We start from the raw sequence: 15220 nt of genomic DNA, 5'->3' as shown, positions 1-15220 counted from the left end.
TCCTGTGTGTCTCCCCAGCCTGGTGAGTCCTGTGCCTGCTCCACGAACCAGGCCTCCAGTGTGTCTCTCCAGCCCGGTGAGTCCTGTGCCTGCTCCACGGACCAGGCCTCCTGTGTGTCTCCCCAGCCTGGTGAGTCCTGTGCCTGCTCCGCGCACCAGGCCTGCAGTGTGTCTCCCCAGCCTGGTGAGTCAGAAATCGACAGCTCATGGTGATGAAAGAAGGCAAATTCAAGTAGGCATAATTCATTTAAACCGTTTTCATTTTAATTAGACTTTATGTTGGAGCCTATTTCTTCCTATTAAAGAAATAAGATGTTTGACAGATGAAATTAGGCTAAAGGCTGCTATATCCATAGATTTGTCAGTCAATTTCTCCACCCACCATGCACTCTTTAATTAAACAGCCTACCTCACTGTCAGTGCAGGCCTGTCAAGTTAAAACCAAGACTTGAATTAAGGCGTATGAGAAGGTATGGCATAGGCCTCGCTTTAATAAAGAAAATGGCAAACAGCACAGGCCTACTCCTTGTTAGCTTAAGGTTTTTAAGAAAATAAAACTGATCCGAAATATAAAGTGATCTATAACAGTGCTTTGGTCCGCGATGTTTTATGCTAAAAAACAGCTGTAAAAGAAACCCGGGAAAGACGTGACACCGATGCATATGGGAATATCATTGTTTAGTTTCTTTGATATTCAAAGGCTGAGCTACAACGTCCTATAGGAGACAAAAACTAGACTTTGTTTGGGAAGTAATCTAATTCTGTCACTATCCATTGATTAAGATATTCACTTTCTGTACAATAGAAGATGTATAAACCCAGACATATTTTATGGAAACACTTGTGACCTTATCTCGTTATTATGCGTTATTACTCCAACCTCGTGACAAACTCAAAAACAACTTTATATCGAAGGAGGGACTTTCATATTTATTGGCCTGCACATGCGCAGTTTGGCGAGACGACCGTTAGACCCGATGGCGTGTTTCTGCGCATGAGCTTAGCTCGATAACGTCGCCATGACATCGACTACAAGCAAGATCGGAATATCTATTGGGGAAACAGTTTCTGCCTATCTTCATACTGTACTGTCTTTGATAAAATGCTGTCACGGAGGATGGAATAAATTACCCTAACCAGAAGGCTCGTTCGAGGGGAGCAGTTTTGTCAAGTCGGTGACGCCTTTCAAAGTGTGTTGCGTTATGGTTAGAAACATTGTCCAACTTGCGACTACATGATCTATACAAAAATCATGTGACCAGAGGTCATGCACTTTTTGATGAAGTCGCTGCAGTTGCTTCTCACCAACTGCACCATGCAGCCATCACCTGAATTGTGGGAGGCAGTATTTGCCAACTGATCATTAGGGTGTTTTTGTTTGACCCACGCTGACGTGGCCAAAGACGTGACAGAAACAGGAATCAGCTTTGACGCAATTCTAAAGCTACAAACGAAAGTGATATTTGAGACCTCTCTAACCAATTCATTGTACACACATTATGTTTTCAGTTTGTGAGTGTATGACATGGGGATATAGAAAAGTTTCAGACATTTATACAGAAAAACGTTTATAGGCAATTGCAGCTATGTTGATCTGAGCCTTATTGTTGGAAAACCATTACAGTGTACGACTTTCGGCTGTCGCCGATGCACCTCCCCGACTTCACTCGACAAATTTTGTCCACAGTCGGCATTCATTAGGCTTACTGCTTGAACACACCCAGATACTTTTTCATCGCACCAATAGTTAGGGTAAGGACAGTGGAGGCTGCTGAGGGGATGACGGCTCATAATAATTGCTGGAACGGGGCAAATGGAATTGCATTATACACATGAAAACCATTCCGCTCCAACCATTACCACAAGCCAGTCCTGCCCAATTAAGGTGCCGCAACCTCATATGGGTAAGGATCACTGAGGTATAATAAAATCTGAGTCCAAGATGTCCACTCGTTGTTTTCAACGTAATCTACTCATGTTCGCATACCGAATCATGGACCATCTATATCCGGGTTGCATCCGGTTTATACTGACCAACATGCAAATCAAGTGCAAATCGGAACTAGGAAATGTTGACATTTACGACTTGCTAACTGGTTGTAGTTATACACATGCCATGTTCAATCAGTTAGCAAGTCGAACATTTCAGAGTTTTATATTCCGAATATCATATTAACATGGCAACAGGGAGCAGCACCATCAGCAACAATGCCTTCAGGTCATCATCCAAAAACATGGCAGACATTGGATGAATATAAAATGTTAATATCTTCGGCTGTGAGTAATGGGGGGGAAAACGGCCTCTGTGACAATTATTTGAATAATTCAATGGATGTTTTGTGGACCAAGGTGATGGCTAAAGTGTTTTATTAGGAATTTTCTAATCTGCTTTCTCTATGAGGCCGTGTATGGAAATAGGCTTTATGGGCCGTGTCAGTTAAACTGCAGTACCGAAATAAAACTGTAAAAGCAGTCGAAACTGTGCTTCTCAACGAACTCTGGCCCCTTGGTAAGGATTATGGGTGTGATACTAATCTGATCCTAGACCCGTGGTTTAGTCAACCTATCAGAGAAGAGGGCATCAAGAAAATACGGAAGTAAATGTCATCTCGCTCCACCTTCTCTGGTCATGTGACTATATAAACCGCAAAACAACACTGGTGATCGAAATATAAGTCTGTAAATAGTTGCACTGCAAGAAAGAACTTGCTAGCAAGATCAATTGTTTACACTTTACAGGAAATTATAACTGGATCCACACCTGTCTAACAGGCAGGCCGTTTCAATGCATTACAGAGAACCGAAAACGCTGCGGAGATGGACGCGTACGATTTGTTTACAAGTTGCAGAAAGGGCGACATTTCCAGAGTTAGGTAAATGGAGTCTGTGGAATAGAAATGCGTAGTTCGCAGCAGCGGGATGAGGTTATCTAGCGTGCTTAGCTATAAACAAAGACAACCTTGTGGTCAGTAGTAGTGTTACAAATATTTAGCAAATTTGTCAGCGAGCTAACGTTAGTGCCTATGTTAGCATATGCTATGCTATTTGCGTTGGTCTGTTGAAGTCTGGGCTTTGAAGTCATGCCAGTGGCGATATTGTGTTTGTGTGTTTTGGTATTACTAGGTTCAATTTATGTGCATGAAAGTAGGTTTAGCTAGAAACTATAAATACAACTCTTGTTTATTCTGCGCACATATCTGGCAACTTCCAACCTGGAAACTTTTCATCTTGACCGATATACAAATTTTAAGTAGGTTGCTTTCCAAACTCTTCTCCTATCTATTAGTGAAGAGTGCAATAAAAAAAACACTATTCCTTTTAAAGAGGGCTATATGGTGTTAACTTATGTTAAATCAAACAACGTAGTTTGTCAGTCTAGAATTTGGAATACAGTTAGGATTGTACTGTTTGTGTGGAATGTGAACATGTGGAGACTAGCATTAAGATGAAGACAGTTTCTACCATAACCTGTCTTAACTGCCTGTATTGGCCTATTGACCGTCCATTTTCCTGTCAAGGTATCTTGTTGAACAGAGAGACGTGGACCTCAATGTAAGAGACAAATGGGACAGCACCCCGTTGTAAGTACGGAGTTAATATTGCAGAATGTAGCCTGCACACAATATATTTGACACGGTCATTGTTAAGAATGTAATGTAACTTAACAATGTATTCTTCCACAGGTACTATTCTTGCCTCTGTGGCCATGAGGAGCTGGTCCAGTACCTGTTGGCTAATGGTAAAGCTGGAATTTGCCCCAAGTGTCAAAGCACATTTACATGGTTTAAAAACAGGGTTTGGGGGGGGTCTTGTTACATTACAGCCTTATTCTAATGGATTAAATTGTTTCCCCCCGTCAATCTACACACAATACCCCATAATGTTGAAGCGTCAACAGGTTTAGACATTTTTTTTAATGGATTCAACTGAATATAACATTTACATAAGTATTCAGACCCTTTACTCAGTACTTTGAAGCACCTTTGATAGTGATTACAGCCTCGAGTCTTCTTGGGAATGTCGCTACAACCTTGGCACACCTGTATTTGGGGAGTTTCTCCCATTCTCCTCTGCAGATTATCTCAAGCTCTGTCAGGTTGGATGGGGAGCGTCGCTGCACAGCCATTAAGGTCTCTCCTGAGATGTTTGATTGGGTTCAAATCCGGGCTCTGGCTGGGCCACTCAAGGACATTCAGAGACTTGTCCCAAAGCCACTCCTGCATTGTCTTGGCTGTGTGCTTAGGGTCGTTGTCCTGTTGGAAGGTGAACCGTTGCCCCAGTCTGAGGTCCTGAGCGCTCTGGAGCAGGTTTTCTTCAAGGATCTCTCTGTACTTTGCTCTGTTCATCTTACCCTCGATCCTGAGTAGTCTCCCAGTCCCTGCCGCTGAAAACATCCCCACAGCATGATGCTGCCACCACCATGCTTCACCGTAAAGATGGTGCCAGGTTTCCTCCAGACGTGACGCTTGGCATTAAGGCCAAAGAGTTCAATCTTGGTTTCATCAGACCAGAGAATCTTGTTTCTCATTGTCCGAGAGTCCTTTAGGCAATGTCCAAGTGGGCTGTCATGTGCCTTTTACTGAGGAGTGGCTTCTGTCTGGTCACTCTACCATAAAGGCATGATTGGTGGAGTGCTGTGGAGATGGTTGTCCTTTTGGAAGGTTCTCCCATCTCCACAGAGGAACTCTTGAGCTCTGTCAGAGTGACCATCGTGTTCTTGGTCACCTCCCTGACCAAGGCCCTTTTTTTATTGTATCTTTATTTAACTAGGCAAGTCAGTTAAGAACACATTTTTATTTTCATTGATGGCCTAGGAACAGTGGGTTAACTGCCTTGTTCAGGGGCAGAACGACAGATTTGTACCTTATCAGCTCGGGGATTTGATCTTGCAACCTTTCGGTTACTAGTCCAACGCTCTAACCACTAGGCTACCTGCTCCCCCAATTGCTCAGTTTGGCCGGGTGGCCAGCTCTAGGAATAGTCTTGGTGGTTCCAAACTTCTTCCATTTAAGAATGATGGAGGCCACTGTGTTCTTGGGGACCTTCAATGCTGCAGAAATGTTTTGGTACCCTTCCCCACATCTGTGCCTTGACACAATCCTGTCTCGGCGCTCTACAGACAATTCCTTCAACCTCATGGCTTGGTCTTTGCTCTGACATGCACTGTCTACTGAGGGGCCTTATATAGACAGGTGTGTGCCTTTCCAAATCATGTCCAATCAATTGAATTTACCACAGGTGGACTCCAATCAAGTTCTAGGAACATCTCAAGGATGATCAAGGGAAACAAGATGCACCCGAGCTCAATCTCATAGCAAACAGTCTGAATACTTATGTAAATAAGGTATTTCAGTTTTTTTTTATTTTATATATATACATTTGCCAAAAAAATCTAAATTGTTTTTTGCTTTTTCCTTATGGGGTATTGTGTGTGTAGAGTGATGAGGAAAAACAATTATTTAATCTATTTTAAAATAAGGCTGTGAAGTAAGAAAATGTGGAAAAAGTCAAGGGGTCTGAATACTTTCCAAATGCACTGTTATCCTATATGCAATTAATTGTGTCTTGGAGGTGACCTGTACACTGTTTTCCATTTGGGCTTTCAGGAGCAAAGTGTGAAGCCAACACATTTGATGGAGAGCGATGCATGTATGGCTCTCTGAGTGACTCCATCCGACGTCTCCTAAAAGAGTACAAGTGCATCACAGCCCAAGCCATGCAGAGGGACTATTATGACCACTTTCTTCTCACGTAAGGCGCTGTAACGCTACAATGCATCTTAACTGCATCGTAATGTTTTATAGCCGTTAGCTTTGTGTTTTCCTCATTCTGTGTTGCCTGTACTTCTGTTTGTCTGCTTATATTATACAGAAGCAGTGAAACTCTTAACATCAACACTCATTTGGCCCTGCTTTCTCCCTGTCCTCCCCTTCTGTCTGCTGTTTGTATCTAGGTTACTGGAGCAGGGCCAGTATAGTGACGTCAAGTTCCTGGTTCACGGTGAGACATTTCAGGCTCACCGCTGTGTGCTGAGCGCTCGCTCAGAGTACTTCACAGCCATGTTTGAAACCAAATGGAAAGGAAAGAACTTGATCCCCCTCAAACACCCTTTGGTAGGTGTTGTGTTACACCACCTTTTTGCAGATAGGCATGACAGCATTACGTTGGATTGGACGGTGGGGGGGGTGTAGCTATATTTGACGTTATTGATTTTAATAAATGTGTTTACTTTATAATATGCTATTTACCTTGTTATTGTTTTAGGAGTCATTACAACAAGCACAATTGCAAACCATTTGATACAGGAATTATATGAAGTATGTACTAAAAAGATTGTTTCAGTAAGAATTTCTGTGGAAACAAACTCAATCAGGGCTGTATGTATAAATGCTACCAAAACATTCACTTGGCCAAAAGGGAATCTAAAGTAACAGTGTAAACACAGTAAAAGATCCATATGGATTAAGAAAAAAAAACTTTTTTTCCACCCTGTTTCAGATCAACCCAGCAGCCTTTGGTGCCATCCTGCAGTATTTTTACACTGGTTGGTTTCTATTGTTTGAGGTGTATAACTAGATGTATGAATGCAGAATTAGGCTAAGATCACAAATTAACATAATGGAAGTCAGACATGTTGACGTTTTAATTAAGATTAGGCAAATGTACAGTATGTAAAATGGCATTTTGCATTTAAAGATGTCTAAGTATGTCATAGTCATCCCAGTGATTGTAAATGATGCCTGAGGGCTGCGTTCAAGCTCATCCTTGATTGATGACTGAAATGTATGTTTCGATCCAGTCAGAAGATTAGGGTATTTTCAGTCTTTCTCTAAAAAGGTGATGATATGGCATCCATAAAGTCTAACATGACTGCATCATAAAGAGCCAGCATACACTGTCTTTCAAAGTAGTGTAGCCTACATTTAGTGTTACAAAGCTATGAGCTAACCGGCTTTCGCTTCCAGGTCGTATGGACATTGACGTGAGCCACGTGGAGGACTGCAAGCGGCTGGCCAAACAGTGCAAAATGGGCGACCTTATTGATGAGTTGGAGAGCAAGTGTAAACAGGTGTATGAGTTTGGTAAGCTCCCTCTTCTTAAATCTCTTGAAATTAGGCCTACACATTTACATTGTTACATGGTGTCTCACCTGTCTCTCTGTGTCTGCTTCCATGCATAGTCTCCAATAAGCCAGGGACCTGTGTAAAGGTTCTGACCCTGGAGCCTCACAGCTGTCAGCATCAGGAGGAGATGGCTCAACTGGCAGACTGTGCCCTCCCTGCTGAGCTAAAAGTAAGAACATTACAAACTAGCCTGGTCCCACATCGTTTGGGATTTAGCCAACTCTTCTAACTATCATTGTTAGCATGACAAGAATAGTCAGAGGCGTTGGCTAAAGCACATACCAAACAGATGTGGGACCAGCTAATCATATTCAAGGTTGCCACTTATGATTATCCCTTGATGTAAATAAACCTTTTGTTCATAATAAGTGAATTGTCAAGGATCTTTGTCATTTTGTTTTGTTTTTCTGTAGGTGGGATTTGGCGAGCTTCCATTTGACAGAACTGATAACTTCCCTAGCTACCCTGACATTTGCTTCAGGGTTGAAGGTTATGACTTCCTGTGTCATAAGGTGTGCTCCACATACCTCTAACAAAGTACAAAGATAGATGAGTTAATCGTCAGGCTATGATTTTGGAATTAGTCATTATTTATGCATCTCCTCAGTTAATTATTATGGGCTAACAAGTTGTCTTTATCCCCTCTGGACAGGCGTTTTTCTGTGGACGCAGTGACTATTTTAAGGCGTTGCTGCAGGACCACTTCAGTGAGGGAGAGATGATGCAGTCCCAGCCCAGCACCCCAGTCCTTACCATCCACAACATCTCCCACGAGATCTTTATCCGTCTCCTCTATTACGTATACAGCGACGACACTGAGGTCAGTTCAGACAGAATTCCTGCAGTGATGATATTTCTATGAACTCACCAGTCTTGTCTTTCTCTCTCTCCTAATGTATTGTAATACTCTCTCTGCCTGGGTCCAGCTGTCCCCAGATAATGTGTTTGATGTGCTGTGTGTGGCTGATATGTACCTGCTCCCCGGGCTGAAGCGTCTGTGTGGTAAGACGCTGGCCAAGATGCTGTGTGAGGATAACGTGTTGCACATGTGGAAGACAGCCAAGCTCTTCAGACTGTCTCGTCTGGAGGACCAGTGCACGGAGTACATGGCTAAGATCATAGAGAGGGTGAGTGTCTGTCATTATAGGCTGTGCAAGGATGGTCATTGCTGTGTCCCATCTGACAGCTGCCCCTCTCCTCAACAGCTGGTAGAGCAGCCTGAGTTTGCTGACATGATCAAGGAGGATGCTGGGGCAGTGGAGGACCGACACGAGACCGACTCCATCCCTCTGGTGGACGACATCCGCTTCCACATCACCAGTAACGTTCAGACCTTCAGTGCCATCGAGGAGGCCAACGTGAAGCTGGACGCCCTGGATCAGCTGCTCTCCACCATCGGTCTGGAATGCTAATGAGAAGGTGTGGGGGTGTGTTAGGGCTAGTACTGGCTAAGCTAGCTGCTAGCCACAACCAGTGGCAAGAAGGACTTGTATTGGACTGTTGAAGGGTATTGGGGGAGACATTAAATAGCTTTCACATTATACACACAAAAAGAGTGTTTACTTCAAATAGTTTAAATGCTTCTGGGCCCGACCAGGTGGTGGGCAAAGCACCTTTTTGCGAATAATGTGAAAGCTGATAATGCAACAATTTGTGTATTGGGTACATTCTAGTATTGACCTGGAATGTCAAAGACCGAAGTATGTAGGGACTGGAGGCGTCAAGTTGCTATTGAGTAGCTAGACAAGGATAGGGTTGCTGAAGAAGTTGAGGATGATGTTGCATTGGAATGAATGAAACACACAGATACAGAAGCCCATGTGATGAGGATGAAGAGTGAGGAATGGAGTGTGGACTCTGATTGTAATATATACTTTCGTTTGCGGTTTTATTTTGAAGTAATGTGTCTTTTTCTTGGAATGACAGGTCATCTGACCACAAACATTGTAGACCCAATATCACAGAAGATATTACAGTATGTTGGCTTAGAAATGTAGCTATTAAAGAACCTTCGCATTTTTGTGAAAAATATCCAATTATGAAAATCTCTGTTTTTAAACAAAGAGACTCAGAGAAACAGCAAATATCTGACTCTTGTGATGATTTAGAATAATTATAGAATTCTGAATGACAGCAAAAAAAATGTTTCCCCTAACATGGACATTACTCTTTTTATTTTTACCTTCAGATTTTCCTGACTGATATGAATTTGTTACACTATGTTTTAGCGGCTTGCTTTTCTTAAGAGGCAAGACATTTTGATTATTTTTCATCTTGTGCTAGTATATTGTAGGCCTAAATGCATGCTGATTACTCTTGTTGTGTATGCATGATTTATCTTTATAGAATGTAGCTTCTTATTTAGGTGTTAGGAGAGGAAACCATAGCTAGTTACATGGCTATGTTAAATATTGTTTAATCCAAAAATAATGAAAAGAAATTCAGCCTCATGTCGCATATGATTAACAGTAAAAGTTTCAATACATTGTCATAAGTAAAGTAATGAATTTGTTTTTATGATTTAGTTTTGAAAAAATGATGACTGGAGTCAAGTAAAGACCCAACGAGATCATTTACAAAATGTAAGTGTTTTTTATTTTTAGTTGGCAAATTAGAGAACTCATGACACAACTTGTAGTCTACTTGATTTGATAACTAGATATTGAATCCTGTCAGTCACATTCATGCAGCAAATGCATTTAGCCTCAATTTGCATGCAGTATACAGTGTGGGGTAAAAAGGAAGTGAGTATTTTCTCACAGCAGTCACAATGGATCCTCATTTACTTAAAGCATACTTGCATGTACATGGACAAGCAGACAACCAACCACAAGCAATACAGTGCAATTTTGATGACTTTATTTTGAACTCAATCTAAGTCCCAATATCTCTTATCTTTAACTATGACATTCCACTGCAATGTATATGTCACTTTCAAAATACAACTGTATTTTTCATTGTCAACTTTACCACAGACTACTGGATAAGCATAGGCTTGTGCTGTAAATAACATACTAACCCCTGTACATGCTGAACAGACAAACACATGTTATTTGCTTGTGTGATTTAACAGTTTCTTATGAGGACTGTTCTTTAAGAGGATAACACGCTATGGTTAGTAATGATTTCCCATTATATACACAAAGTAGGATCAATCATTTAGCCAGTCTGCTTTGATAAATATGTAAGGGATAATCAACGAGGGGCTATGCCTTCTCTGGAAAATAATGAACAAATTGGAAGGTGTGCAGCTGAGTTGTATTATTTTCCAGAGAATGCATAGAGCCCTGATTTGATTATCCATTTTATATCATGGCTATAATTTAGCACATTTACCGCTAGAAATGTATTTATTTGGAGGTAGAAATGTGTTCAACATCCACTTAGATAGCTATGCAGTTTACTAGTTAGTGACGGTAGTTACCTTGGTAACCAAACAAGCTAGTTTAACTAACCAAACCATCAGTCGTAGTTTGCTATTATGAAAATCGAATTCAACAATGCCAATAATGCTTTCAATTCGACTTTTGCTTTCAAAAGCAGCTCAAACATAGCACATGTAATAATTAACTATAGCCATTGAATTATATCGTGCAAATATACCATGCGTTATAGGGAAATAATGCATGTTCTAGAATGCCCTTCAAATTAATCCAAAACAAGTATTCAACAATGCCATGGTATAATTAACCAATAAAGCCCGAGGGGGTGTGGTATGTGACCAATATACCACGGTTTAGGGCTGTTCTTAAGCATGATGCAACAAGGTGTGCCTGGATACAGCCCTTAGCTGTGGTATATTGGCAATATACCACCAATCCCTGAGCTGACTTGTTGCTATTATAAACTGGTTACAAATGTAATTAGAACAGTAAAACTCAATGTTTTGTCATACCAGTGGTTTACGGTCTGATATACTACGGCTTTCAGCCAATCAGCATTCACAGCTCGAACCACCCGGTTTACAATTGGATATAACTTGTTTTCTCTGGATGTTGACGTGATTGTGTGTGGTAGTAGGATGGGCCATGACAGTGCTTCCAATTTTCTTCGATTTTTTACTCCTGTATTTTGCTTTTATTTAAAACAGAAATGTTTTACCATTGTCACATTGTTAGCAATATTGACTCCACATACATTTTATTTGAAAGTGAAATAATATATTATGGACAAAGCTGTAGGTACAATTAAAAATGAAGAAAAAATGCATTTCCATTGGTGTTTTTGTCCTTTTTGAAAGTTCCAAGTACATATTATTAAACACATTTTCCTTAAAGTCTAAAGATCTGGCCCGCAGGTGATTTTTATATGTTGGACGTACAGTACATTTGGAAAGTATTCAGACCCCTTGACGTTTTCCACATTTTGTTATGTTACAGCCTTATTCTAAAATTGATTAAATTAAACATTTTCCTCAATCTACACACAATATCCCATGAGGACAAAGCAAAAAAAGGTTTTTAGAAATGTTTGCAAATGTATAAAAAATGTAAAACATACCTTTATTTACTTAAGTATTCAAACTCTTCGCTATGAGACTCAAAATTGAGCTCCGGTGCATCCTGTTTTCATTAATCATCCTTGATGTTTCTACAACCTGATTGGAGTCCACCTGTGGTAAATGTAAGTAATTGGACATGATTTGGAAAGGCACACACCTGTCTATATAAGGTCCCACAGTTGACAGTGCATGTCAGAGCAAGAACCAAGCCATAAGGTCGAAGGACTTGTCTGTAGAACTCTGCGACAGAATTGTGTTGAGGCACATATCTGGGGAAGGGTACCAAAAAATGTCTGCAGAAATGAAGGTTCCCAAGAACACAGTTGCCTCCATGATTCTTAATTGGAAGAAGTTTGGAACCACCAAGACCCTTCCTAGAGCTGGTGGCCCAGCCAAACAGCCCAATCGGGGGAGAAGGGCCTTGGTCAGGCAGGTGACCAAGAACCCGATGGTCACTCTGACAGAGCTCCAGAGGTCCTCTGTGGAGATGAGAGAACCTTCCAGAAGGACAACCATCTCTGCAACCATATCTGCAGCACTCCACCAATCAGGCATTTACATCTGGAGCATCACATCTGGAGGAAACCTGGCACCATCTCTATGGTGAAGCATGGTGGTGACAGCATTATGCTGTGAGGATGTTTTTCAGCGGCAGGGACTGGGAGACTAGTCAGGATGGAGAGAAAGATGAACGGGGAAAAGTACAATGAGATCCTTGATGAAAACCTGCTCCAGACCGCTCAGGAACTGGGGTGAAGGTTCACCTTCCAACAGGATAACGCAGGAGTGGCTTCGGGACAAGTCTCTGAATGTCCTTGAGTGGCCCGAACTTGAACCTGATTGAACATTTCTGGAGAGACCTGAAAATAGCTGTGCAGCGACGCTCCCATCCAACCTGTCAGAGCTTGAGAGGACCTGCAGAGATGAATGGGAGAAGCTCCCCAAATACAGGTGTGCGAAGCTTGTAGCGTCATACCCAAGAAGACTCGAGGCTGTAATCCCTACCAAAGGTGCTTCAACAAAGTACTGAGTAAAGGGTCTGAATATTTACGTAAATGTGATATTTCAGTTTTTTATTTGTAATAAATTAGCAACATTTTTAATTTGGGAAATCTCTTCTAAAGTATTCCCATGTATAATAGAGAGATGTGATTGTAAACAAATATAAGAAATGTTTTTAAATTATTGTTTTAGTGAAATATTATACCTGTTTGTGCTTTTTTGCAGTCAATTTGCAGTCTACAAATGATTTGTAATAATGTTCCGGCTGCCTGACCATCTGCTCAAGAAAAAGTTGGCCCCCTGCTGAATCTATTAGTTGATTATCCCTGTTCTAGAAGATAGAGAATGAAGTGGAATATGAAGGCCTGGTCTGTCAATACTTTCCAACACCCTCAAGGTGGTGCCCTTTCTTCATTCAGATTGTCTCAGTTGTTCATCTGAGATGGAGCATTTAGGATAGAAGAGTTGTTTGTCAATTGCCAAGATATATTTTTGGGGGGAGGAAAACAGTAATTTAGGGTAAACATACTGATCTATCATCCTCATTCAATAATGCAAACCATTTATCTTGTTACCAAGGCTCTATACTCCTGGCAATGTTTTCTCTCTGGGTGCACAGCCAGGGACTCTCATAGGGTTCTCTGTCTCCAACCTTCATTTTAATCCCAGTTTATCAGAAGCCCACAAAGGTGCGAAGAAGGTCAGGGGAAAGAGGGATGGTTGTGTGTGGTGGCATACCAAGGCCACTGTACCCCCTTCCCCCATTGTGTTTTGTGTGTGTGTGTGTTCACAAACGGATTGCCCTTGCCTGCAAGTCTCCAGTGTTCTGCCTCCCTTTGTGCATAATCATTCTCATTTGAAAGGGATGCAGAGCTATATGTCACCTTAATGGAGCTCAGTGGTGGCAAAGGTTTTCAGTGGTGGCAGACATAGAATAGGCCAAAGCGCAACAGGGAATAAGTTGTGGGCAAAGCTGCTGTAAAAGCATGTTGAAGTGGGGTTCAACCTTAAACTCAACCCATTAGCAAACAAAACCCTTGGCTGGGTTCCCACACATATTGAAAAGACAAAATAAACAATATAATTTGTTACTACCCCAGTGAGTTGTCTTCACAGAGGTTTTATAGTTGTTCCTTAGCAACTTGGGTTCTGAGTTTAGAGGTGATGGGAAAGTTCCCCTTCGGGGACATTTAGACATATAATACTCTGTGACAAGTGAATGTTAACAAGGCTTAAGTGTACCGGGATTGCATAATGCTTTTGTTGTACGTATCAGCAAATTACATGACTCAACCTCATGTATAGATCACAGTTACTCATACTGTTGCCCTGTGCAGCGTTCAACTTTTCACCCATAGTCTCTCATGTTATTAATCAAGTGGTGAATTCTCTCTTTGTGTGTAATTTTGTGATGTGCCATTTGAAACCCTTGGTTTATCGTTTTCTTTCTGAGAACAAGGAGGATCCTCGTACTGTAGTTTTGTTCAGGGGCTCTCATTTTCAGCAGGAGTGAAACAATTGCCATGGCAACAGGAGGAGAGAATGGGATGTCTGAAGGAGCAAGAACACTGGGACCTCAAGAAAATGTCTGCATCATTGCCCTGATATTTCTTATTATAAAGATGATTACTTCTGTACAAATTCTCAGTTATACCAGCATATGTTCAATCCAGTGTGCTTCATGCCATTTATCATAACAACAAATCATATCATTGATAAACCCAAACTGGAATATGTTCCGGGATTCTTCCGATGGCATTGAGTACACCACATCAGTCACTGGCTTCATCAATAAGTGCATTGATGACGGCGTCCCCACAGTCACTGTACGTACGTACATACCCTAACCAGAATCCATGGATTACAGGCAACATCCGCACTGAGCTAAAGGGTAGAGCTGCCGCTTTAAAGGAGCGGGACTCTAACCCGGAAGCTTATAAGAAATCCCGCTATGCCCTCCGACGAACCATCAAACCAGCAAAGCGTCAATACAGGACTAAGATTGAATCATATTACACCGGCTCCGACGATCGTCAGATGTGGCAGGGCTTGCAAACTATTACAGACTACAAGGGAAGCACAGCCACGAGTTGCCCAGTGACATGAGCCTACCAGATGATCTAAATGACTTCTATGCTTGCTTCAAGGCAAGTAACACTGAAACATGCATGAGAGCATCAGCTGTTCCGGATGACTGTCAATACAGTCGCATACGCAGGATTTGTAGTACACAAAGGGACTATGTCAAACAAACCGACCATCTGGATGAGCGTTTCAGACAGCGGGGTTACCCAGAGGAATGGCTGCATGAAGCAAGGAAATGTTATAAAATATCCCCCAGGATGACAGCCTCACACCCAAACCTCCCCGCCCTCCTGACCAACGCATTCAATGCATCCTTCAGTACTCCCCACTTGGTAAACAGTTCGACCACATCATTAAAAAACACTGGTACATCTTGAGCACTGATCCACAACTGGATAAGACGTTTAAAGAACCCCCGTGGGTAGTCTTCAGACGCGCCCCCAGCATCAGTCAAATGGTGGTGAGGTCTGATCTTCCACCAGTGCCACGCAGTACCTTTCTAGACAAT

The 15220-nt window shown here is 41.8% G+C and overlaps 1 protein-coding gene across 2 annotated transcripts; it reads left to right on the top strand.

Moving 5' to 3' along the window:
• Positions 1-1752: 1752 nt before the first annotated feature.
• On the top strand, positions 1753-9618 carry abtb1 (ankyrin repeat and BTB (POZ) domain containing 1). 2 transcript variants are annotated; one of them, XM_039011129.1, is made up of 12 exons: positions 1753-1904; positions 3519-3581; positions 3684-3739; positions 5607-5751; positions 5954-6113; positions 6499-6544; positions 6966-7082; positions 7181-7293; positions 7538-7636; positions 7777-7944; positions 8051-8251; positions 8330-9618. In XM_039011129.1, exons 4-12 carry the CDS (start codon positions 5648-5650, stop codon positions 8534-8536), a joined length of 1215 nt encoding a protein of 404 aa, XP_038867057.1. In that variant the 5' UTR covers positions 1753-1904; positions 3519-3581; positions 3684-3739; positions 5607-5647; the 3' UTR covers positions 8537-9618. The 2 variants fall into 2 exon arrangements, with proteins under 2 accessions (XP_038867057.1, XP_038867056.1); XM_039011128.1 differs by lacking the exon at positions 1753-1904 and adding an exon at positions 2613-2873.
• Positions 9619-15220: the final 5602 nt, after the last annotated feature.

This window comes from Salvelinus namaycush, chromosome 16 (assembly GCF_016432855.1).
Source record: "Salvelinus namaycush isolate Seneca chromosome 16, SaNama_1.0, whole genome shotgun sequence".
Lineage (NCBI taxonomy): Eukaryota > Metazoa > Chordata > Actinopteri > Salmoniformes > Salmonidae > Salvelinus > Salvelinus namaycush.
Note: the sequence above shows the minus strand (reverse complement) of the source record. Positions and strands in the feature narration are given on the sequence as shown.